General features: G+C 41.3%; 1 protein-coding gene across 3 annotated transcripts in view; it reads left to right on the top strand.

Annotated features, from left to right (window-relative positions):
* birc6 (baculoviral IAP repeat containing 6) overlaps positions 1 to 24,679 on the top strand; it is a 139,305-nt gene that overhangs the window by 93,181 nt on the left and 21,445 nt on the right. For all 3 annotated transcript variants that reach the window (XM_040037149.1, XM_040037151.1, XM_040037150.1), the window contains exons 65-67: positions 19,746 to 19,968; positions 21,342 to 21,487; positions 24,265 to 24,375. In XM_040037149.1, coding sequence (XP_039893083.1) covers positions 19,746 to 19,968; positions 21,342 to 21,487; positions 24,265 to 24,375 — 480 coding nt within the window. The remainder of the gene's footprint in view (positions 1 to 19,745; positions 19,969 to 21,341; positions 21,488 to 24,264; positions 24,376 to 24,679) is intronic.

A 24,679-nucleotide genomic window follows, 5' to 3' on the forward strand; every position in this document is an offset into this window, starting at 1 on the left:
AAAAGCAGTCTGCTACTTAACACTCAGTGTTCTGTGGACACAGAGAGAAAGTAACACCTATATGCCACTTTAAAGTTTTTGTTTACACAATTAACCATAGCTGTATGCTCACTGGCTAAACGTGTTCGTTGTTGTTTATACCTAAGAGTCTAGCAGGGATACTGTTGAAGACAAAGTCAAAGGAGCTTGCAAAGAAGAAGACAAAGCTACAGCTTTGGCATGAAATCTTGGATTCCAGGGACTTTAGAATAATTTTATATTGTATAGCAAAGAGAGAACTCAGATTTCAAAAAGTAAAAGTGCTAAGCAGATAAATATATACATGAATGCAAGTGAATGTAGACGGTGCGGCACAGTTAATGTTAGGTCAGCCCACTGCTTATATCCTCGATCGTGGCTCAAGAGTTGGGAGTTCGCCTTGTAATGGGAAGGTTGCCAGTTCGAGCCCCGGCTTGGACAGTCTCGGTCGTTGTGTCCTTGGGCAAGACACTTCACCCGTTGCCTACTGGTGGTGGTCAGAGGGCCCGGTGGCGCCAGTGTCCGGCAGCCTCGCCTCTGTCAGTGCGCCCCAGGGTGGCTGTGTGGCTACAATGTAGCTTGCCATCACCTGGGCACCTGGTGATGGCGACACATCATGTTTGAATGTGTGTGTGTGAATGGGTGGATGACTGGATGTGTAAAGCGCTTTGGGGTCCTTAGGCACTGGTAAAGCGCTAGTATCATCCCAGAGCCTGTTACAGCGAGTGTATGCTACCTGTGTGTGCCTAATGCTGCTGGTTGTTTAACTTTGCAGGAGTATGTAAGCATGCATGCTGGCTTGTATTAATGTGCCCCTGGTCTCATAATTAAATAAGAGCTGATAAATAGCATTGTGAGTGTTGTAATTACTCCTCATTATCTGGTAAAAGCCTCTGACGTGTGTTTAAATCAAAGTGTTTCCACATGCTGTGTTAAAGCATGTCCTTTGTAATACTTTTAAAACTGATATATTTATCACCCAGCTTAATAGCACATAGGTATAATGTCATATGTTGAGTAGACATTGATTAGAGTTAATTGAAATCATGGTGTGTCCTGCCAAATAGAAGCTGGGAGCAGCTGGACCACCTTCTACATGAAAGCCAGGAGGTCCAAGGTGTGAATAAATGACTGACCAGAGCTGACTGTAGTGAACACTGGTTCTCTCTGCTTCTCTAACGTTATTGTCTATGCTCTGCTTATTTAATTTAGCATCACATTGACTGCACGCGCACAAGAAAAAATACAGTCCCATAGAAATTTTGCGTTCTTTTTTAATATACTCTAGTCTGTGAAGCTTTTAGTAAAATGTTGCTATTTTTGTTTCTTTTTTAGCCATGTTCTGTAGTATCCTTAACTGGCAGTTTACGTTTCTTCATTCTACACCTTAGCCTTCATTGCCTCTTTCAAATCTGATAACTGGCTCGAGGTAACATTTATAACGGGCACTTTGACATACATCGAGAGATGGAGCACTTAATTCATTGTCATCTCATTTTTAAATACAGCATGGTCCAAAACACAAAATATGTCTTTTTGAAATATAAAAACTTTTTTTTTAAATAAGACAATTTATTAAATGTAGCTGAAATATTTATAAGATTTTTCATATTTTCGGCTAAAACATACTTTGTTTCAGAATTTTTAACACTAACATAATTCAGCTGTTTGTTTGTTTTTGCTCCTGGTGTCAAAAAAGATACTTGCATTGCCTTACCTTGGCCTCAAGTAACAATGTGAGGGATCTTGGGGTCTTGAACTTTTATCCTCCTTTTGTTGCCCTGCAATAGGCTGCTGGGAGCTTCCCATTCTGGACTATCCTGCTTCTTCACTCACCTATTTAATTTACTGTATGTTTATACACCTGTCTGCATTTAATCATTAGTTACTTTTCATCTCTGGCTCTCTTCTGCAGTGTCTTTTGTTCTGTCTCTCTGGAGATTGTGCCCCTTCCTAATCTCGGTTCTGTCTGAGGTTTCTTCCTGTTAAATGGAGTTTTCCCTTCCCACTATTGCCAAATGCTTGCTCAAATTGGGTCATGTCTTGAATATAAAAGAGACACAAGTTTTCGATAACTGAAGAACCAAAAACTGCGAAACCCTGCCCACTAGGCTGAAGAAATGCCAGAGAAGTAGAGCCCAAGAGAATGAATGGCCTGCTTGCCAAAGATCCATTCAGAGTATACGTTCAGCTACAAGGGAGCAATTTCACAATGGAAGACACAGCCAGAACTGAAATTGAGCGTACCATAGCAATCTTCCAGAGCAGAAACAACGAGTCTCCAGAATAAAGACCTGAACAGCACCAGAACCCAAAATGACTCGTACTAGCTGAGGAAGCTAACAGCACTCCTTGATTGCTTGACTGCACAAATAACTGCTATGCTGCTATGCGAGTACCTGAAAGGTTGAGGGTGAAGATTAGTTGGTTTCAGGGCCTTGGTTGGTTTTAATCCGCCACATGGGATGTACCATTGACTTACACAGGGAAGTGGCTGACATCAATCTTACCAGTGGCTAGGAAGGACAGAACAGAGGTGTTCTGAGCATGGTAGAAAGGAAGACCGCTACAAGACTGCCCCAGAGACTATCAAACACATAGTAGCAAGATGGAAGATGTGAGCTGGGACTATGTACACTGAGAGGCGCAACCAAGTGCCTTATAGTGTCCAAGAACATCTGTGATGCATAGAGGTTAGAAGCCCTCAAGCCCCAATCGAACCAATATGGGACACCACTAAAGGTGATGATGAATTAAAAACAGGGCGACGGTCAGTGGAATTTCTACCTTCACACAGAGAAGCAGCTGTGACCAACCAACCAGACATAGTTGTGGTTGAGAAGATGCAGAAGACTGTAGGTTTGATAGATGAGACAACAACATCAGGAAGGAGGAGCACGAGAAAATAGAGAAGTATCATGGACTGCAGGAACCACTGGAACAGGTTTAGAAAGTTAAGTTCTAAGTGGTCCCAGTGGGATTAGGAGCATTAGGACCTATAACTCCCAAACTGGAAGTGTAATTCCAGGCTTAACATTAGAGGTATCTGTCCAGAAGATTGCAGTCCTACAGTGCCTACCACTGCAATGAGTAAGAGGGAGATTTGTTTTAAATATCCAAAGGTGGGAACTGACAATGTACCTTGTTAATTGTACTTGAGTATTTACACAAATCTGTTCTTTTTACTCCTCATATTTTCAAAACAGGCTTGTAACTTTAGGGTTTAACACATTTGAGGAAAGATTTTTGGCATCAGTGTGAGCCTTCAGACCTTTAAACTGATTTGACCCTAAATGGATGAACAATAGCACACAAAATACGATATTATTTGTGTATCACTGGATTATCACATACAAAAACATTAAAGATGCAAATACATAATTTATGCATCATTTATAGTGCTATACTGAGGAGTTGAGGTTAACTAGGTTGAAACGATTTGGAACAGTGTTTTGGTTGAAAATGTCCGTAATTGTGCTCATGGTGCCAATTTAGATTGTGTATTAGATCGTGAAGATCCAACATCTGGAGGATGTGCAGGATAAATTGATTAGCTTGTCATACTGTGGTGAGTTTATAGTAAAGCACTGTTCTGAATTGGTGCACAATGGCTGTTTTGCTAATGGTTACTGTTAGGTGGTTAGATGATACTTAGATTTCTTTTTTAATTCACTTAATTCTAACTTTATGCAAGCTTGATATGATCTAGTTTAAGGGCAGTGTAAACAGTATACTGATAATGGCTGGAGTCTGAGCAAAGATGGCTCGTGAAACATCTGTTTACATCTTATGTATATCCTTAATGAGCAGTAAGTCTCAGAGCAGCAGCAGCACAGGTCAACTAATCACAGCCTGTCCACCAAGATAATCTTCTGTAGGTCATAGGTTTTTGACTTTTACTTGACTAAAGACATTAAATTGGTCCGTCAACTTTTACGAGGTTTTGTTTTTTTTTTTTTTTATAACTCCCCTGAACTAAAATATGTCTGCCCCCCTTGCCATCTCTGCATACATCTCAAAACTGGAATTAAGTAATCTGGAATCCATTTCATAAATAGAAATGACACATGTCCCCTCCACCTTACTACTTAATTCCAGTTTTGGTTTGTCTCAAACAGATATGATTTAAAGTATGTTGTATGCAGTTAATGGCCATTTTGGTGCATCATTCCTGCTGATTAAACATTAGCATAATGTAGGAGAGTAATGGTCTGTAGTGATTCATCATGTGGCAAAGAAAGCAGTCCTTTGTGTTTTCCAAATGCATAGGCCTCACAGTTTGTCCACTCATTTGTTTTAACTGTTTTTTCACAGCAGGCTAAGGAAAACTATGTTTTTGAATGAAATGCTTGACCTTGTGCACAGAAAGTCTTTTGTTCCCTATACAAACCTGTACACACTTCAAGGATTTCCTACATCACAAGGCATATTATTGACATCAGTACAAGGTGAAAGCTAAATACGCCACAGCACCACCTTCATTCATTACCACAATGTCCCTGTGGATTTGTGAATTTGCAGTTTATCGCTGCTCACCCGTGGAATTGTAGATTCTATTACCACACGCTCCCCTCCTTGCAGTTAAAATGGGTAGATGAGCACTTTGAAGTGGATCAGGGCAAGGGTGAGACGCAAGATGCCACCACCAGTGATCATTGTTGTAATTAGATCCCATTCATGTAAAGTTATAAACACGAATCCTTCTACGCAAACACCTTGGGGGTTTTCACAGATGAGGCTGGAAACTGATTCTTATTGTTATTCTTGGGTGTTTATTGTTCAAATGTCCCCCAATTCCACAATACATCTAGACGTTATTCAGATATTTATCAAAAGCTTTTTAATACAGGAAAATGATTGCTGACACTACCCTTAAATGAATATGAGCAAATAAATGAAGAGACCTCTGCGATCCCTCTGCACCTGACACATTTTACTCACACTCACCGACTTTCAAAGATGGACAGAGATGAAGAAAGAATATAGAGCATAAGCCCCATTTCAAATGGAAACTACATAGTTTAATTACAAGTTGATCCCATTCCTTAATGTCTTGCAACTGTGACTTCTGTGTAAGACCTGTGTATTATCAAAAATAGTTTCACACTTTTGGGGTTTGGGAAGCACTTCTAGAACACCTCAGTATAGTGTGAATTTGTGGTACACATGATGTGAAGTTGCAGGTCTGTCGGAAGTTGTTGTACGGCCACATTGCTTAGGAAGAGTGCTGTATTTGTATTACTGTAAGGGCCCTGAATCAAACACATTTTGTGGCCCTGAAGACTTACAGGTGACCAGCAGTGTTTCCAGAAGCAGCTTCCAGTTGTCACTTTATAGACTTTGCCTTTAATCATATTGTTGAGAACTCCTTCCAGACAAGTAGCAATTATGGTCCCCAAAGTTTTGAATTTAAAAAGAGAGAAAATATATCGGTTTTCTACAACACTTCTTTCCAGTAAGTACAACAGTCCAAAAAAAATCTGATCTAGGGAAATTTTGTTTTTCCTCTTGGGCCACACGGGAGAGTCAGTCCTGGCTGGGAGCTTGATGATGTCCATCTGGCATACCCTGGTTCCAGCCTAGTCCTGTTCCTGCCATGTCTCCCAGCCCTTTGTTATCTTGTCGGCTCATGGCTGTGGCTTGGCAATATGGCTTGTTTGTTTACATCTTTAACCAGTCTGTTGATTTCCCTTCTCCTCTCTCTGGGATAGACTTTCATTTCAAACTTCTTTCTCCAACATGTGTGGCTTTCTAATTAACCCCGTCCTTCACTACTGCTCACTTCAGCTTTTCTGGCATATTTTCTCTGATTTAGAAATCCTTTTCTTCAGTTTTGGTATGTCACAGTGTGGTGTAGATATAAACAAAAACGATTACAAACAGGTTAAGAAATGTGCCAATGATGCCTAGCATGGCCAGTATGGACTCCTCCTGCTCCTCCTTGAGCTCCAGTGCCCGCACGTCATCAAGGGTGATGACTGTAGTACCCATGGTGCTGTTATTCACCTAACCTGGCAAGGGTGCACTTATCTGGAATAAAAGGAAGTGAAGGGGACTGTGTCAGACAAGAACTGAAAGTAACATCAAATCATAATTGGGTGTCTTTTCATTGCTCAGCTGCATCCTTTTTACTGTACTACTAATCTGCTAGTTTTTGCTCAAAAAACACATTCAAACAGCCCTGGTTCAGGCAGTGCCAACATAATCTCTCCCACCCCACCAGCCACAGGAAAATTAATCATGAATCAAATACAACAATGGCTTCATAGAGTGGAATGGAGATTAGTCTTTGAAGACTGCTTCTTACAACCTGCTACAGATTGTAGCTGAGCTCCTCAGTTGTGAGCTAGGAGCCAGCACTTAGTCAGCCTCATTTTAGGATTACTTGGAATGAAGCTTTTAAATTGTTAGCAATGATGCTCATTGGCATTCTCCATGTTAAAATAAGTTTGATTTAAAGATTGAGCATGCTACACCCACCTCCTCTGTATAGGTCTTAAATTAATAATCCCCCCTATCCCAGGCTCCTTGAAGTAGTTGTTCTGAGCATAATTCCCATTTTCCCTATGGATAAGTCTTAGAAGGTAAAAATTAGGAGCTAACGATGTTGTCTGAAAGATGAACAGGATATTTCTATCCTTGGGTTTATAATAGAATAACATTCACACTCTTTCCCTTCAAGTCTGGAAAATTATTCTTAAATTCAGATAAGTCAAAAGCAATAGGGTAGGAAGGGGAAAGTGGCTTACCCTAAAGCGCCTTAGGTGTAAGACATCATCATCCGGCATGCTTTTTGGGTCCTCACAGAAAAACCATGGCTTTAAGGGCATTCTACATGTGGAGGAAAAAAAAGAGGTGGGGAGGCTGGGTAGAGACTGTTCCAGTGCCTATAAGCGACAGACCAAGTGGCGGAGAGAGACGGCGATGCCACTACAGCTTCTCGGTGCTCAGCGACGCTTCCAATGAAAACCTCCTTGTGACACTTGTCCCCTTCTCCTGTCTATAGCGCCACCTGTCAAGTTCAACAACCCTACCCACAAACTTCCCTTCTGATTAAGTTCCCCCTTTGTATTGCCAGTTTTTTTTTCTCCTTTTTTTCATCAGCAGGTTTGCCTTGCTGCTGCTAAAGCACCAGCAGCCTCTGCGTAGTGGAGAGGAGAGGGGTTCTCCTCATTTGTTCCCTCCCACCTCCCCTGAATTACTCCTATACTGACCGTCTGCTCCTTCTCTTGATTTCCCTGTAACGGCTTTGCTGAAACCCCCCTGCCTGCCTACACCTTATGCTGTAACACACTCTCCCCAATTTTCTACTGGCCTCTATTAGAAATGAATGCCTTTAAAAAAACAAAACAAAAAAAAAGCCTTGCAAGCAATGTGATTATTTTTTCTGAATGAACTGATAAGAGTCTCTCTGTCACCAAGCTTCCTCTGAGCTTGGTAAGAACATGCAGCTCCCCGAATTAGCAGTCTGTGGCAGGTGATATTCCAGAGGAGCAGGAAAAGCTGTAAATTCCCATGGAGCAGATTTCTGTAGAAAACCAAAAGCAGTCGGGGTGTCAGACAATCGATATGACACTATGGATGTGCGCCTACCACCAGTGACAGCACTGTTACGGTGGTTCTCCAACACCAGTTAGTCATCGTGGGAGGACTATGCATTGCATAATCAAGCAGAATGATGGCAAGAGAGCGAGAACGGATCCTGATGTCCATGGCAATGAATTAGAAGAAGCATGAGAACGAGAGAAGGGGGGAGGGAGGAAGTGAGGAGGAGCAGGAGGAGGAAGGGGGGAGACGACATCGCTCACGCTTAGAGTTGTCTCCTCCCTCCACTGCTGTGGGTGTTGGTGGAGTACATATACTCATGCACACACTCGCTCATTTACCACCTAGCAAAACACAAGACAAATATCCAAAAAGGAGGCAAATTCAGCCTCTCTGCGCTGCTCTCGGCTGAGTTCAGTCGTGCCCGTCATCAGCTGTTGTTATTCTGGAAGACCTGCAGAGAGGGGAGGAGTTGAGGAGGAGGAGGCAGCAATAAAAGGCGGTGGGGAAATAAAGGATGGATGTGACTGGTTGGAGGACAAAGAGGATGAGGCCGTGAAAAGATGTGGGGGTCTGCACGCAGTTAGATATATTCATCTCTAACCAGTGGCTTCTGAAACGGACACCAAGCCTGCCTATTTTTTCTTTCTAACTTCCCCCTTTATTTTGTGATAGAACCTCCTCACTCTGCTGTAACCTTTTTCTATGTTTCTATAAAATATTTTACTACCTTAAAACAAACTTGATGTTGATACATTTTTTTTATGTGTCATCTTCCAGTCCTCCTGTAGCACCATTGAAAACCATTAGTGATATTTTTTTTAATAAAGGAAAAGAAGGTCAGTGTTGTTGGGCTCAATTACTATGTGTTCAGTTAGTTAGCTTGTACTAAATGGTAAAGTGACTGGTACATAGTTGAGCACTCAAGGTGCTTTCTTGTTAATCCAGTCACACTCATTTATAGAGTACTTTTATCTAAGCACTTTTGAACATTTGTGCACACACTCAGTCTAGTGGATGGATTGGAGCAGCTTGGAGTTCAGGATCTTGTCCAAGGAATGTGTAGGCATGCAGACTAGAGGAGTCTGCTTTGTTAAGGCTTTTTCTGCTTCAATCCTCTCTTAAGCTCTTGTCTCATTTCTGTTCATATGCACACATTTATTGCATCTATGTATGAGATATGTTTGCTTAAACATTAGTTGATACATTAACGTTAAATTCATTAATTTTAGTTATCAGACCTTAAATTTAAGACTGAATTAATTTGGCTTCAGCAGTATTTAATTTACCTGGTAACCAGGTACAACAGAATGTTACAAGTAAAAGAGTCTATCTCAATATACTTCATCAACATCAAAAAGGTGAATTTTTGTAACAAATAAGGAGTTTCTGCTGGGGTTTTTTTTTATTTATTTATTTTGGTATCATGTCTGGTTAAGAACCTTTTGTCTTATTTATGAGGTGGAATGTAGGATAATTACATGATGAACTGGGATAATTATGAATTTCTTTTAGTTGTCATTTCAGTCATAGTTTGGAAATCATTGCTAATTTATTCATGTAACAACTAACTTTGATGAATTAAAATTTTTGCATACATGGCAGAAACAAAATGTTTATCTAATGAGGCTGGTGGGTCTGTCTAGCACAGACCCACCGCTGGAACGAGACAATTCTACTACAACAGCAAAGACACGAGTCGGCAAAGTTCTTTGTATTGCTCGTGCACGACGGAGAGAACTGTGATGAGCGTCGTTCCTTCGCTTGACCCCAGTTGCTCTCGTCTGCTCCCTCGTAGCACTGCTCTTTATTGTGGTTACACGACTATGCACAAGTTCATTAACATATGACGTTTTACACAGGCGTACATGTGAACAAAGAGTACCTTATCCGTGTGTACGTATAGGCATGCGTGTGTGTGGGATCAACATGTGACCCTGTGAAGAGTCCCCAAAGCTGGTGCCAGGAGTCCAGCGGTCCACCTAAACAAAAGGCACTTATACTTACGCAGATACAGAGTAGGTGTCCTCCTATAGTATAAATCACGAAGAGAAGGTATGACCTCTCTCATGACCTTAGGGTGTGTATGTGCATGCCAGAACACTCTGGAAGGCACACAGTCTTTACAGACTGCTAAGGATCAAACCTCTATCAGTCTACAAATATTTATATACTTCTAAGCATAAATGATTATAAATTTCTATGCATAAATGGCAATAATAAAACATAAACCCAACAGAGGCTGTTTTTTCTTGGCCCCAATAGTTAGAAATAGAAGCGAGGAATTGTGTTTATTTATTTATTTCTTGGTAGGCACTTTGTTTTCCTACTTATTCTAACCCAGTTACTGTGTTCACAGTGTGTGCCAACCCAAAACTAAGTAACCTGAGTAGCTTGAATTGTAAAGGGATTCTTTTTGCACAAAAATGCAGCCACTATTTCTTCTGTGCTTTAAAATGGTACAGAGCTCCAGGCTACTTTTTTCTGGTTGTTCCACACAGACTTTCCTTGATGCACATTATCTACGGTGTCCACTCAGGCAGACTGTGTGTTGGCGGAGGCATGTCACAGTCTTACTATTTCAGCTACTCCCCGCTCTATTCCTTTGCCCTATAGGGGTCAGGAAGACCTGACACTGTCCAGCCGTGCTTGAGTCACAGTATTTGCCACCCACTCAGTGTGACCCGTGTGCTCAACACCCGTCCCTTGTAGCAGCAACCTGCCTACGCATCAACTCTCCTGTTTCCCCATTAAAGCGGACTCAGTAAACACTTGTTTAATGTTATTTAACTTGGTGTTATTGACCGTTTTAATTACTAATTGTGGTGGAATGTAAAGTTCATGATGAAAGGTGTCAAAATCTGTTGTCTCCTTGGGTGCTAACATTAAGAAGAGCATGTTGTTACAAAGAGATCAGCAAATGTCAGATATCTTTTTAGTCACTTGAACAACTAGCAAACTTAGAACTTTAAAGTAGCAGTTAGCGGTTTAAGTCTTTTGTTTTTCCCCAACCATTGTTTACAATAACTCACTGCTAGATCAAAAACTGTTTACATCAGTTCACAACACTTCATCTTCACTTCAGTGGTCATAATGTTATGATTAATGAGCGTATACTTGCAAGAAAGAAGTTGAGTCCTTTGGAATTCTGCATTAATGATTAATAAAGCATCTGAGGTGGTTGTAGCTCAGGAGGAAGAGCAGGTCATCCGGGGCAGTCACTCTAATCGGCAGTTAGTCTCTAAAGTATATCCATCAGTATGAATGTGAATGATAGATAGAAAGCCTTTCTGTAGAAGAAGCATTGAAAGAAGTTCTTGTATGGCCGGGTGTGAATGGTTGACTGAACATGCTACACTAACGCGTTTCCTCACAGAGTAAGAAGGGAGTGTTGTTTCAGAAGTCTTGTGATTTATTCAAATGCTGCTTTGCAAATCTAAGATCTGCTGCTGTGTTCTTTTTAGAAGGATGAGGCATTCTTATGGCAGCCCTTCTAAGCAAACCATCCACGAGGTCATGACGAATTGTAACATTTAATGTGCTGAGCTGAGCTTTTTTTCTCCTCCCAGTTTCTCTGACCATTGCACAGTCTGGTCATGCAGTGAATTTACTGGGATGTCTGCTTCTGGGAAGATTTTCAACTGTCTCAAATCTATTCTACTTGTGAATTATCTTGATGCATAAAACCTTCAAATTGAAAGTGTGTGTACTTGCATTTTAACATTTTGAGAGCAGGTGTTTCTTCTTATGTCGTCCTTCCTATTAGGTCTTTTTCTTACAGTGGCTAATTAACAGTTCTAATTATGTTTGGCTCGAATTCTTAGATTCTGTGTCATTTTAGCAGGACTCCCCCTTCTATGGAAAGAAGCAATAGTCATGAATTTTCTCATTGTCAATTTCTTGTTTTGGATTGATGAGCACTCTGGTTTTTAAAATTCTTCGTTCACAAGAAGTAAGCTTTGTTATAATGAGCAGACAAATGTTGGACTTTTAAATAAAGAAAGGGGTCCTACAGCTCACAGTATTTTACTGTTTCCCTGAAATAACTGTTCTGATCCATAGTATGTGACCAACCGTAAATTACTCCACATCCGTGGCTCAGGGGGTTGGGAAGTGTATCTGTAACCGGAAGGTCGCCGGTTCGATCCCTGGGCTCTCTGTCCTGGTCGTTGTGTCCTTGGGCAAGACACTTTACCCTACTTGCCTACTGGTGTTGGCCAGAGGGGCCGATGGCGCGAAATGGCAGCCTCGCTTCTGTCAGTCTGCCCCAGGGCAGCTGTGGCTACAACCGTAGCTTGCCTCCACCAGTGTGTGAATGCGAGAGTGAATGAATAGTGGCATTGTAAAGCGCTTTAAGTGCCTTGAAAAGCGCTATATAAATCCAATCCATTATTATTATTATTATTATTATTATCCCCAAGCAGACAGGAGCATCAGCCAACACAGAATCTAAATGAGTATTTCACTGTGGACACTGTTTTTTGATACCAAAAATTGTCAGTATGGCTTTAAATTAACACAGTGATTAATTGAAAAGTTAGGGGAGAAAATTACTGCTTCTGTCTGCTAAAGAGACTTTAATCGAAGACTGCCTTTAATATCTACATCTTAACATCACTGTGTTTCTGGAGGTATGCAACATATGGATGCATAATTTCAGTAAGACGATTGATTTAAAACTAGTGGAGATTAAATGGGTGAACAGGATCCAGCAGTAATACTTTTGTTTCAAGCTGCTCTAATACATGCCACACTAATTCATCACAGGTGCTTTCCTACAGGTCTATAGGCCTGATAACTATTAATCAGGCTGAACATCCAGAATTGCTGCGCCAAACACCTGTCTCCATATTGCCCTCTGAAGGCCTTAAATCACACAGAGTGGAGATTCTCTGTTCTCAGTGCTGCAATGACTGCAGGTCAGCACTACCAGAATGGTCATAGTTTTGATGGATGTTCATCCTCTTTGGGTTGCAGTTCATCTTGTGGCTGAGCACAAAAGGTCAGATTCTTGTCTTTGCAGTTTGCTCTACATCATTGTTCAGTTTTCCATTTGGTGATGGAGACTACAGATATCATGGATATTAATTTATTCAGAGAGAGCTGTGATATCCAAATGAGTGTTCTGTACATTTTGGATTGGCAGAAATTGTTAGAATCTGTCTGTGTGTAATATGGATGTTCCATCCAGTAGTTGTTGAGTCGTTTCACTTTGAAACTAAAAACTCTGTCACGCTAGTTTAAATATTATAAATGTCAATATTTCCAAGTACATCTTTTGCCCATGACACATTTCTGTGGATTAAGATTAAGCTCATATTTCAACAAATGTTGGAAGCAAGCATTTCATAGCTGAGCTTGGTGTTTTCTGTGGGAAAAAGGTTACTGATTACAGGACCTGTGACTTTGCAAAGAGTGGTTTCCAAAGAATTTTAAATTAAATTATTTTACACTGAAATTTGCAAAGCTAATCTGAACCCTAATAATAAATCAGGTTAATGGGTCCCCTTTAGGTCTCAAAGCGCGGCTTGTAGCTCAGAAACCCCAAGTTGAGGAGTCCGTTGAAGTGTGAGTGTGTGCATAGTTGAATCAGCCAGGTGGTATGAAGAAGCACTATACACGGAGTGCAGAATTATTAGGCAAATGAGTATTTTGTCCACATCATCCTCTTCATGCATGTTGTCTTACTCCAAGCTGTATAGGCTCGAAAGCCTACTACCAATTAAGCATATTAGGTGACGTGCATCTCTGTAATGAGAAGGGGTGTGGTCTAATGACATCAACACCCTATATCAGGTGTGCATAATTATTAGGCAACGTCCTTTCCTTTGGCAAAATGGGTCAAAAGAAGGACTTGACAGGCACAGAAAAGTCAAAAATAGTGAGATATCTTGCAGAGGGATGCAGCAGTCTCAAAATTGCAAAGCTTCTGAAGCGTGATCATCGAACAATCAAGCGTTTCATTCAAAATAGTCAACAGGGTCGCAAGAAGCATGTGGAAAAACCAAGGCGCAAAATAACTGCCCATGAACTGAGAAAAGTCAAGCGTGCAGCTGCCAAGATGCCACTTGCCACCAGTTTGGCCATATTTCAGAGCTGCAACATCACTGGAGTGCCCAAAAGCACAAGGTGTGCAATACTCAGAGACATGGCCAAGGTAAGAAAGGCTGAAAGACGACCACCACTGAACAAGACACACAAGCTGAAACGTCAAGACTGGGCCAAGAAATATCTCAAGACTGGTTTTTCTAAGGTTTTATGGACTGATGAAATGAGAGTGAGTCTTGATGGGCCAGATGGATGGGCCCGTGGCTGGATTGGTAAAGGGCAGAGAGCTCCAGTCCGACTCAGACGCCAGCAAGGTGGAGGTGGAGTACTGGTTTGGGCTGGTATCATCAAAGATGAGCTTGTGGGGCCTTTTTGGGTTGAGGATGGAGTCAAGCTCAACTCCCAGTCCTACTGCCAGTTTCTGGAAGACACCTTCTTCAAGCAGTGGTACAGGAAGAAGTCTGCATCCTTCAAGAAAAACATGATTTTCATGCAGGACAATGCTCCATCACACGCGTCCAAGTACTCCACAGCGTGGCTGGCAAGAAAGGGTATAAAAGAAGAAAAACTAATGACATGGCCTCCTTGTTCACCTGATCTGAACCCCATTGAGAACCTGTGGTCCATCATCAAATGTGAGATTTACAAGGAGGGAAAACAGTACACCTCTCTGAACAGTGTCTGGGAGGCTGTGGTTGCTGCTGCACGCAATGTTGATGGTGAACAGATCAAAACACTGACAGAATCCATGGATGGCAGGCTTTTGAGTGTCCTTGCAAAGAAAGGTGGCTATATTGGTTGCTGATTTGTTTTTGTTTTGTTTTTGAATGTCAGAAATGTATATTTGTGAATGTGGAGATGTTATATTGGTTTCACTGGTAAAAATAAATAATTGAAATGGGTATATATTTGTTTTTTGTTAAGTTGCCTAATAATTATGCACAGTCACCTGCACACACAGATATCCCCCTAAAATAGCTAAAACTAAAAACAAACTAAAAACTACTTCCAAAAACATTCAGCTTTGATATTAATGAGTTTTTTGGGTTCATTGAGAACATGGTTGTTGTTCAATAATAAAATTATTCCTCAAAAATACAACTTGCCTAATAAATCTGCACTCCCTGTATAAGAACCTGTCTATTTACAATTTGCCATGTTAAAAAAGGATAGAAATATTACTTTTGCTTATAGAAAGTGTCAAAACAAATTATGTGATTTGCTCAAACAGATGTTTTTGCTGTGTCTTTAAAGCAGTAAAAATTAAAAACTAACTGCCTATGCTCCTTCTGAAACTGTCTGATTTTAATCTTGTGTTTTGCTTATGTGCTTAAAAGATGCTCGAATATTCTTTTTTTTTTTTTTTCCCCATTCAGTAGAGCCTGCTTAAATTGGTTTCCTCTTCCTTTTAAGGTTGGAGAAAACATCCGGACATTGACAATTCATAGGAGGAATTCAGATTCGATTGCCCCCAGTAATTACATAGATGTATCAAAAGGGGATTGAGATTTCTTGCAAGGTGTCATCCACAGACAGTGGTTAAAGGATTAAAGCTCAGTGTTGTGCAGATGCTAGGAGTAGAACAGAAAGGACTTGGAAATTTCAATATAAATGTAAAACAGTCTGGGAGCCACAAACAAGAGCAGAGGCTGACACTTCAAGGCAACACACACACAAGTAGATATCCCTTTGAAGAAAATGATATGGCTTACATAGTAAGCCTGTTCAGACTTTTTGCACCGTCTCAACAGACCGTTGTATTCGATGGCTTCTGTAAGGTGCTGCTTCATGCAAACAATAACTGAAAATGAGCCCAACACTGAGTCATAAATCACATTTGCCAAATAGTTTATTTTCTAAACAAACAAAACAAAAAAACAAGCAACCTCTTTCAAACACTTTCGGAATCCCTTTCTCCATTCCTGTGGCTACTTGTCATCAGACTTTTACCGAAGGCAGCTAAACCTTGAAAAAGAGACATTGTCAAACACTGTGCTCCTTGTAGCCAGACTGGAATATCTTCAAACATCTTGAAATAGAACTACAAGACTGACTTCACACTGGGCAAAAGAGCTTTTTTGTTAAGTAGCTAAGCATCTAGGCAAGTTCACTGTTATTTATGGTCGTACATATATTCTTACCTAAGACATTCTTCAGGGTGTTTTGGGCTCTGATAGAGGCCTTTATGTTTTCTGGCGCTACGCGGTGGTGTGGACTGCAGCTTGATCTTGAGCACTGTGGGTTGCGGCTCCATGAGGTCTCTGGGTTTGTGTGGCCGCTGGGCTGCAAAGCCCTCAGCTACCAGCGAGGTTGAAAAATTGTCACCGCCGTCTCCCCTGGATGCCGACGTGCAGGAAAATGTACAAGTCCGAAGCTGCGAGGGTCTACAATCTGTGGCCCGCTGTGCAAACTGGGGTTGTAAAATCTTCTGGTAAGAAATTGCCAAATGCAAAAAAAAAAAACCCAGGGAAGTATATGTTGCCTGTTTTCCGCGAGCTACACAATGAGATAGCGGTGACGTGGAAAGCAAAGCCATACAGTGAGAAAACACCCCATCGTGGGGAGCTCCCTGCTGGATTGTAAGGGGGATGGAGTCTGTCAGCCTCCGCTAGATGCCGCAAGTGGAGCCAATGGTAGTAAGCCATCTTCACCCGAAGACGTCTCTACCCTCATCGGCTCCATCCCTCCCCTCCAAGACAGACCGTTTTTAGTCTAGCCTTATGGATAAGTGCTACAAGGCAGCGGCTCTGTCGGTAAGAGCCCACAACATCTCCTCCATGGTAATGGCTTACTAAGCTGAGCTAGAAGAGGCCCTGACAGCTAAACCAGATACCACATCCATCCATCCACTTGCGCTTATCCTTTTCAGGGTTGCGGGGGGCTGGAGCCTTTATCAGCTATCTTAGGGCGAGAGGGGGGTACACCCTGGACAGGTCACCAGTCTGTCGCAGCGTGAACACATAGACAGAGATAACCATTCGCGCTCACGTTCACACCCACATCCACACCTATGGGCAGTTTAGAGTTCCTTTGGACTGTGGGAGGAAGCCGGAGTACCCAGGGAGAATCCACGCAAACACAGGGAGGATATGCAAACTCATCGACACCCCTGTCATCCCTCAGGGTCTCTTTGGGGCAGGTGTTACTCTGCCTGCTGAGGAGGGCCCAGCATGCCACCCCAGCAGCACTGCACCAGTCATACGTGCAGGCAGCATCTCACCCGGTCCCTGCCTTCAGGATCCCCAAAGTAAGACGTAGGCAGCGCCCCAGGTTGCTGGGGCTCCTAAAAATCCATGGACTAAGAAGTAGTCTCCTCAGGCCAGACATCAAGCGGCCCCTCCTCCTCCCCCAGCTGTCGTGACCAGGAGGAGGGAGAGCGAGCCCAGCTTGTCTCCTTCATGGGCCGCTCTTCCCCCACCCACCTGTGTTCCAGAGCAAGTTCAACAGGACATGTTTCATACAAAGTGCAGAACTCGAGCCGGCGTTCCTGTCACTGGACCCAACAGAGCCAAAGTTTGAAGTGTTGTTTCACAAGCACTTCTCTCATGTGTTCTGTATTTTTAAAAAAAAAAAAAAAAAAAAAAGAGTCCAGACATGCACATCCGGGTAGTTTCCCTAAGGCGCTGTCAAGTGTTGTAAAAAACTTGGAAAAAATCAAACATGCTGAAAAACAGAGCAATGCTGTCTGCCATAACGAAGAACGTTGTCAGAATGCAGACGTGCCCGTCAGCCCCGTCACAGGTGATGGGACACCGGCATGGCCCTGCTCAATGGCCACATACATCAACGACTGGGTGGTAGAAGCCCCAACCCGCCAGGAAGCGGCTTGTCACACAGATGCTGTTATACATTATCTGGAGCGTTTAGATTTCCAGATAAATGTGAAAAAGAGCATATTGAGGAGAACTCAACCATTACTTTGATAGGGCTCAGCCTAGACTCCCTATCTATAGGTCACTCTATGATCCTGATAGCCCCACACTGGCCAGGGAAGCACTAGCTTGCAGAGAATTTCCAGCTGCTGTGCAGCCCACCTTGGCTGTTACCACTACACAGAGACCTCCTGTCTCCGGCCCAGGGGGAAGTATTCCACCCCAACCCAGAGAGGCTAGCTCTATGTGAGTGGTTTAATAAACTCAGTGGGGCTCCCTCATAGTGTTATTGACAGTATTCAGTGTTCTAGTGTTCATCATCTACTGCTATATGAGCACAAGTGACATGTGTTTGAAAAGTGGTGCTTACAATGACAGCCAATCCCTGTTCAGGCCCTGATTGAGAGGGGTAAAGCCCTCTCCACCATTAAAGTGTATTTGGCAGCAATTTCAGCCTGCCGTATTGGTTTTGGGGGGAAAACTGTTTAATATGCTGTCTCATGAAGGGTCCACGCTGTAAATTGCCTAAATCTAGGCCACTGGCTCCATCGTGGGACCTTCCCACAGTATTAGCTGCGTTATCCTGTTTCCCATATGAACCCCTGGAAGATGTTTAGGTAAAATTTCTGTCCTTGAAGACAGCTCTATTGATTGTTTCAGCTTTGGCTAAGCATTTAGGAGGAGAAATCCACGATCTCTGTGTGCATCAGTCATGCATTCAGTTCTCCTCAGATAATACTTAGGTCAATATGCGGCTCAATCTCGCCTATATCCCAAAGGTTGTCAGCACATGTTCCCCTGTAGAACTGCCGGCCTTTTACACACCACCTTTCACCTCAAAGGAGCAACAGCAGCTGCACACCTTGTGTCTAGTCTGTGCTCTGCATATTTATATGGACAGAACCCAGTGTCAGAAAAAATGACCAGGTGTTTGTGTCCTGTTCTTAACCACATATGGGAAAGACTGTGTCTAAACCTCACACATTGTTGTTCTCTAAATGGCATGAGGGAGTTAGTGTCTCACTAGACCACCCTCCTTGATATGGAAGTGAGGAAGAGGTGGACTTGTTTTGAATGATATCTGACGCTACGTCAGCCTATTACATAGGGATGCACTAGCCCCTCCTGACATGGGCGTCACTTAACCGGTGTAATGTCATTTGAGCTTCTGATGAGGTCACGCAGGAGGCCTTCCCATAGTGAGACACTCACTCATGCTACTCAGAGAGCCGGGGTTATATACATAACCTTTCTTTCTCGTAAAATGTTTGTGTTGATGGGATACGACATATCATATAATTATTATAGAAAAAGAAAATGTAGAGAGCAGAGAAAGCAAAGAGACAGTTTCTCAATGTGTGTGCTGCTGAGCACAAACCTCCATTCAGCATACGTCTCTAGCTGACTCAGGCTCCAGGGCCATCCACATCCTGTTATTTCAGACCTCACTTGTTGACAAGAAGTAAGAGCTGTCAGGTTTGGTTTGTGACTTTAGGTAGGACAGAGATAGACCACTGATTGACTGACACACACACACACACACACACACACACACACACACACACACACACACCAATCATATCTGCTCAGTACCAAGCTCTCAGTGTCTACCTCAGATACTGTTTTCATCTTAAAGACTTGTGATATTCCTGGTGTATTCAGGGTTTGGCATTATTTCCTCTTCTATGACACATACCCTGCTCTTTAAAGCTTGTGACACTGCTGATAAAGGTTTGGTTTTTTACAACTCTTTACACAAGTTTGCCATCTCAAAGTCGTATTGATCGATGATGTTCTTACAACACCCACATTCTCTGCAATCTCATAGCATCTGACTTTTTCTTCTTTCTTTGTTCAGCAGAGGTATGCACTTATTACAACCAGCTTTTATAATGTTTTCTTGTGAAATTCTACTTTTTTTTTTTTTTTTTTTTAATTGTTATACAAAACAAAGTGTAATGCAAGTCTTTGTTATGTTGTTGGAAAACCTCCATCTCCTTTAGGCTACAGGGCAGAAGTCTTTAGTCATTAGTTTGCCTTCACAAGTGTCTGGAAGCTGCAGAAAGGACTCCACTACTTTGTTCATAGGTTCTGCTGAAATATTGAATCATGTCAATAGTGGCAGCACTGAACACACGTGTTTAGATGGTGAGCAACTTCACAGCAATCAGTTTTCTGGACCATGATGTTGGGAATGGTGACCCTAGATTAGGTTATATCTACCAGTAAACATGTAACGCTGTATCCACGTTGTCTCTACAGTTCTAGATATGGCACGCCACGTCCCCCTCTATCGAGCACTACTGGAGCTGCTGAGGGCCATTTCTACCTGCACGGCACTGGTTCCTCTGCTGCTGCCTCTGACTGGAGACCCAGGCCAGGATGAGGAAGAAGAGGACGAAGAGCATGCTGAGGGCCAAACCTCTGTTGGGATGCTGCTGGCAAAGATGAAAACATGCGTTGACACATACACCAATCGCCTCAGGTGACACAAATAAAATCAAGTGGGAATAACTCTTTTCACCTTAAGAGAAAGCTTTAATGAGTTTAAGGTTTTAAATTTTTAAGTGATCTCAATTATTTAAACCAGTTATGGGCTTCTTTTGTTTATTTGTTTTGTTTTTTCTTTTTTTTCATTGCATTTTAGATTACAAAAATCAGATCCTTTATGTCACCACAAATTTAAGTTGAATATTGGATGTAGCCAAGACCTTACTATCCCAGTTCTTCATTATCATTAACAAACAATACTGCTGAAGATGGGCTCTTTATCTCTCAAGCTGTATTCACACTTACCATTAAAATGTACCCCAAAAGGGACACTGCCTGTGCTCTGTAAAAAAAAAAAAAAAAAAAAAAAAAAAAATGTATGTGCATTTTTTATTATATCCAGCACGCTCAGCTCAACCACTGCTGCTGTAAGCTTTTTGACAACATACTGTAGTGAGATTGACACACACACACACACACACACACACTGTGTACATACATGTCACAGTGCCTTGTTATGAATGATGCATTTGAAGGTATTTTTAGAAAATGCCTGCCATGAATGTTGCAGTAGCTGTCATGCTGCCAGCATAGTTTATTTAACATACCAAGGGGCAGCAAATCTTATAGTTCATAACAGGTTAGTGAGAGCAAGATAGCTTATTGAAGGCATATAGTGGTTGGTGCAGGTAAGATTTTGAGCCACAGGAGTTTAGAATCCATGTCAGGTGTAATGGGAATGTCTGTGATATAACCTAAGGGACAGATGTCATTTAAAATGACAGACCTTTATTGCATTGCGTTGCCTTTCTTGTGTGGAGCATCATTTTGATGGCCATAGGACATTATACAAGCACAGTACTCACATTCCAGGTCCACACACAAAATAGGGACTTACCCTGAAAAATACCCAGGCACTGAGAGTGATCACTTGAACTGTCAGCTGTGTTTCCTAGGGACTTGTCTTCATTTTTAAGTCACAATTCTGGGTTGATGAAAGCAGCTGTTGGGCCCATATATTTGGCAGAATGTAAAATACTGTTTTAAAATGTGCAGAGCAAAGTTCTAAGAGTGGCCATGGAAGAGAAGCACCGCACAAACACATTGTTATCTTATATAGCAATTTTATTTTCTTTCAGGGTAAAAATGTGTAAACTGGGGATGGGGATTGTTATCTGGATTACTGACGTGGTTATATTCCCAGAGAAGTGGATAATTTAAATAACAGGCAACAGATCTTAATAATAATAATAACAATAATAATAATTTATAGCAATAAAACCTGCATCCATATAATCATCTTTTGTTTCAGAAAAATTTCTAAAGAAAAAACAAGTTATTAAACAGCACAATCTGTGTGTGTTCCAGGTCAAAGAAAGATAAAAGTAAAGGTGTGGCAAAATCAGAGAGCTCAGACCCAGAGCCCGAGGGTTTGACTCTGCTGGTGCCTGACATCCAGAGGACAGCTGAGATAGTCTACGCTGCTACTACAAACCTACGGCAGGCCAACCAGGGTATGTATACACAGCCTAACATGAGGCTTTATTACCTAAAAAACAACTGTGTTTGCCGAGTTCTCATTCTCTGCACTGTTTGCTCTAAATCTGAAGGCTCTCAGGTCACACTGTTCAGTACATTTAAGTGAACACACCACATACCCAGATTTGTATAAAAACAAGTTTGGAAATCAAATATTTTAAAAAAAAAAAAAGTGAAGCTCTGAGACGCCCCTCCCTCCCTCCAAATTTCCCGTGTCACAACTTGAGCTGAATGATTTTAGCAGGTACCAGATCTATTGTCTTTAGCTTATCAAAGTCTAAATGACTGACTGCAGCCCGACAATTTAATTTCAATCAAGGATACCATTGGACTGTTATTGAAAATTTGAACTTGACCAAACTGTCTGAAACTGCAGGTCACATTCACTGTTATCTAAATCTGCTTCTAATGTTACCCTGTAGCTTTTGTGGTGGATGATGGACTATATGCTACTAAGATAAGATAACCTTTATTAGTCCCACACGTGGGAAATTTGTTCTGATGTCTTGTTTAAATTTGCTCCACATTCTTTGGCCTATGTTTTGTTTTGGGGTTTTTTTTTCTCCCTCCTCCAAGGTGGGTTCTGAAATGTCGTATGAGCCCTACAAAGATAAACAGTCAGTTAAAATTGTAACACAAGATTCAGACTGAAGAATAGAAAAGGCCAAAGTACATATGACCTAACATGTATAAGACATCGAAAAATAAAGAGAGACAAGTCATTAGCCATCTTAAGGTAGCAGTGCCATCAGTAAAATGTCTGTGTCATGATGAAGCATGACACATTTCCTGTTTCTGTTGCTTCACAGTATTACAATATTAGGTTTCTCCCGCCCATCCATTTCTTGCTACTCCCTGCATTAAGTTTTTATGCTCTGTCTACATAAATTGGTCATCTAACTGAGCACTTAGGTGGGGAGCTGGCTATTAGACTTGATGGAAGTGTGCATGTGAGGTAGGGGGCTATAGATAAAGATTAATGTTCTGTCATTTCATGTAAAGAAATCCATATGGCAAAGGGCTCTATGATTACCAATTATGCAGAGTTGTCCAGTGTATAGCTTTGCAGCATTAGTGCACAATACATGAATAATCTTTTAATTAGTGTAGAGGCTTTAAGAAATGTCTCTGACATGAGTTACCATCCTCCTCTGTTTTGATTATATTGACTGAGAAGAGAAAAAGTCCCTTTGAAGTGTTCAGTTATCTGAACAGGCCAGATAATGATATCAGCCACTGCTCTCTACAGTTTGTATTCCTCCAAGATTCAATTGCAGTTCTGTTTGTTAAACATATCTTTATGGAAAAATTGTATAATATTCTTTCTTGAGCTTGTAAATAATTGTCTCGCAATTGATGACTGTTGATGTGCTTGAGAGCAGGAAAAAACTGTGAATTTGATTTAATGGTGGAGGAGTAGAGTACTTTTGAGCATATTGCAATTATAGGGTTCATGTCTGTTAGCACACCTGCAGAAACCCTGAATTCTAGGTTCTATTTTAAAGCTTTAGATAATCTATTCCACAGAAAACATTGGCCAATCATAGATCTTTTAAGTAAGAGGGCAACATTTTCTGTGGAATAGGTTGTCTAGATTATCTTTTACATTCTGTAAAAGATCTGCGTATTCATCCATTGAGTTGGTCTTCGCCTTTGAAATCTTCCAGGACAATTAGCTGTGCCTTTGCTCTATAGAGTAGGCAGACAAAAAAAATTTGAGTCTTATATTGTAATTATATTGCTGCTGTTGCCACTATTTCCTTTTTACACTTAATCTCAGCAGTGGAAATGGAGAGCATAGCCTTTGACCCATTCTTGTTTTTCTCGTAAGTTTTATCACTTCTATCATTTTTCCTGTGTTTGTGAAAGCTGCTGAGATCACCTCAGTGGGCCAGCAACTATGAGCCTGCCGCTGAATTGTAAAATATTTTGTCACAATACTATTTAATTGCCTTGTTGCTTATATGTCTTGGTAGCTAGGTGAAGACAGTATTATTATGCATTAATCTCAGAAAATATAGTTACTAAATGTAACACTAATAGACGTAATGTATGCTGATTGAAATTCATTATTTATCCAAAAGTCTTAGAAACAACTCATCCCTTTATAGCGCCTTGAATTAAATAAACAAGGCTGAATAACTGTATATAATGCAATGTAGGTCAGTGACATCTAAAATTGAAGCCTCCAAACTGAATTGATTTAACACTTCAAACTAAAACTGAATATTGACTAGAACCCTAATGAAGCAAGAATTTATTACAGAACCTTTATGTTTGAATGTATTGGTTTTAGTTTGTACCTCATCAATTTCCATTTGTGAATGTAGCAGGACATAATTTATATTGCACTTCCTCAGTCTTCATTTGAGTTAAAGGACACTTCATTTCTAAAGGGACTCTTAGATGCACAGAAAATATCCCTTTGTTCAGTGGTCCTGGCTACATTGGTCAAACACACACAAACTGTGCACCAAATGGATTTAGCTGCATTGGTTTCTGAAATCCCATTTTGAAGCCTCTAGCTGAGTATTTGTCATTGTCGTCTTGGTGTTTTGAAACCAGATGTGATAAGTGAGAGGTAGAGTTGACTTTTATTATTAACTCTCAGTATATAACAAACCTGTTGGGCATGTGGGAGGTTTTGGTAAAGATGAAACACCTAAACATAAAACACACACATTCCTAGGTCTTTTTCCTTATTCTGGGCTTTGATATTTTTGCTCCCTACTCTCAACCTTTTCTTTACCAGAGAAAAAACTAGTGGAGTCTTCAAGGAAGGTGTCAAGCCGGCCGAAGCCCCTGTCCGTACTCCGCTCTCTGGAGGAAAAATATGTAGCTGCCATGAAAAAACTACAGTTTGGTGAGTTTCTATCAATCAGTAAATATATATACACAAAAAGTGATGCACTATTCTGCTATAAATCTTCTTGTTCTATCTCATGTCTGACATGCTTACTAATGTCTTCACACCAGTATTCTGAAAGGGAAGCAGAATCAGGCTACTTTCCCATCCAGCTGATCTCTTTTGTCTTGTCCATCACTCTCCACTCAGCCATGTCATGATTAATTACACTGTTTTTGCTGTCTTGCAATTGATTTTGTAAGCAGGTTGATGTCTGAGGTCATTGTAAGTGACTTGACTGTAACCATTGTTTGGGTATGCA

This window comes from Simochromis diagramma, unplaced genomic scaffold (genome assembly GCF_900408965.1).
Source record: "Simochromis diagramma unplaced genomic scaffold, fSimDia1.1 OVJJ01000197.1, whole genome shotgun sequence".
Taxonomy (NCBI): domain Eukaryota; kingdom Metazoa; phylum Chordata; class Actinopteri; order Cichliformes; family Cichlidae; genus Simochromis; species Simochromis diagramma.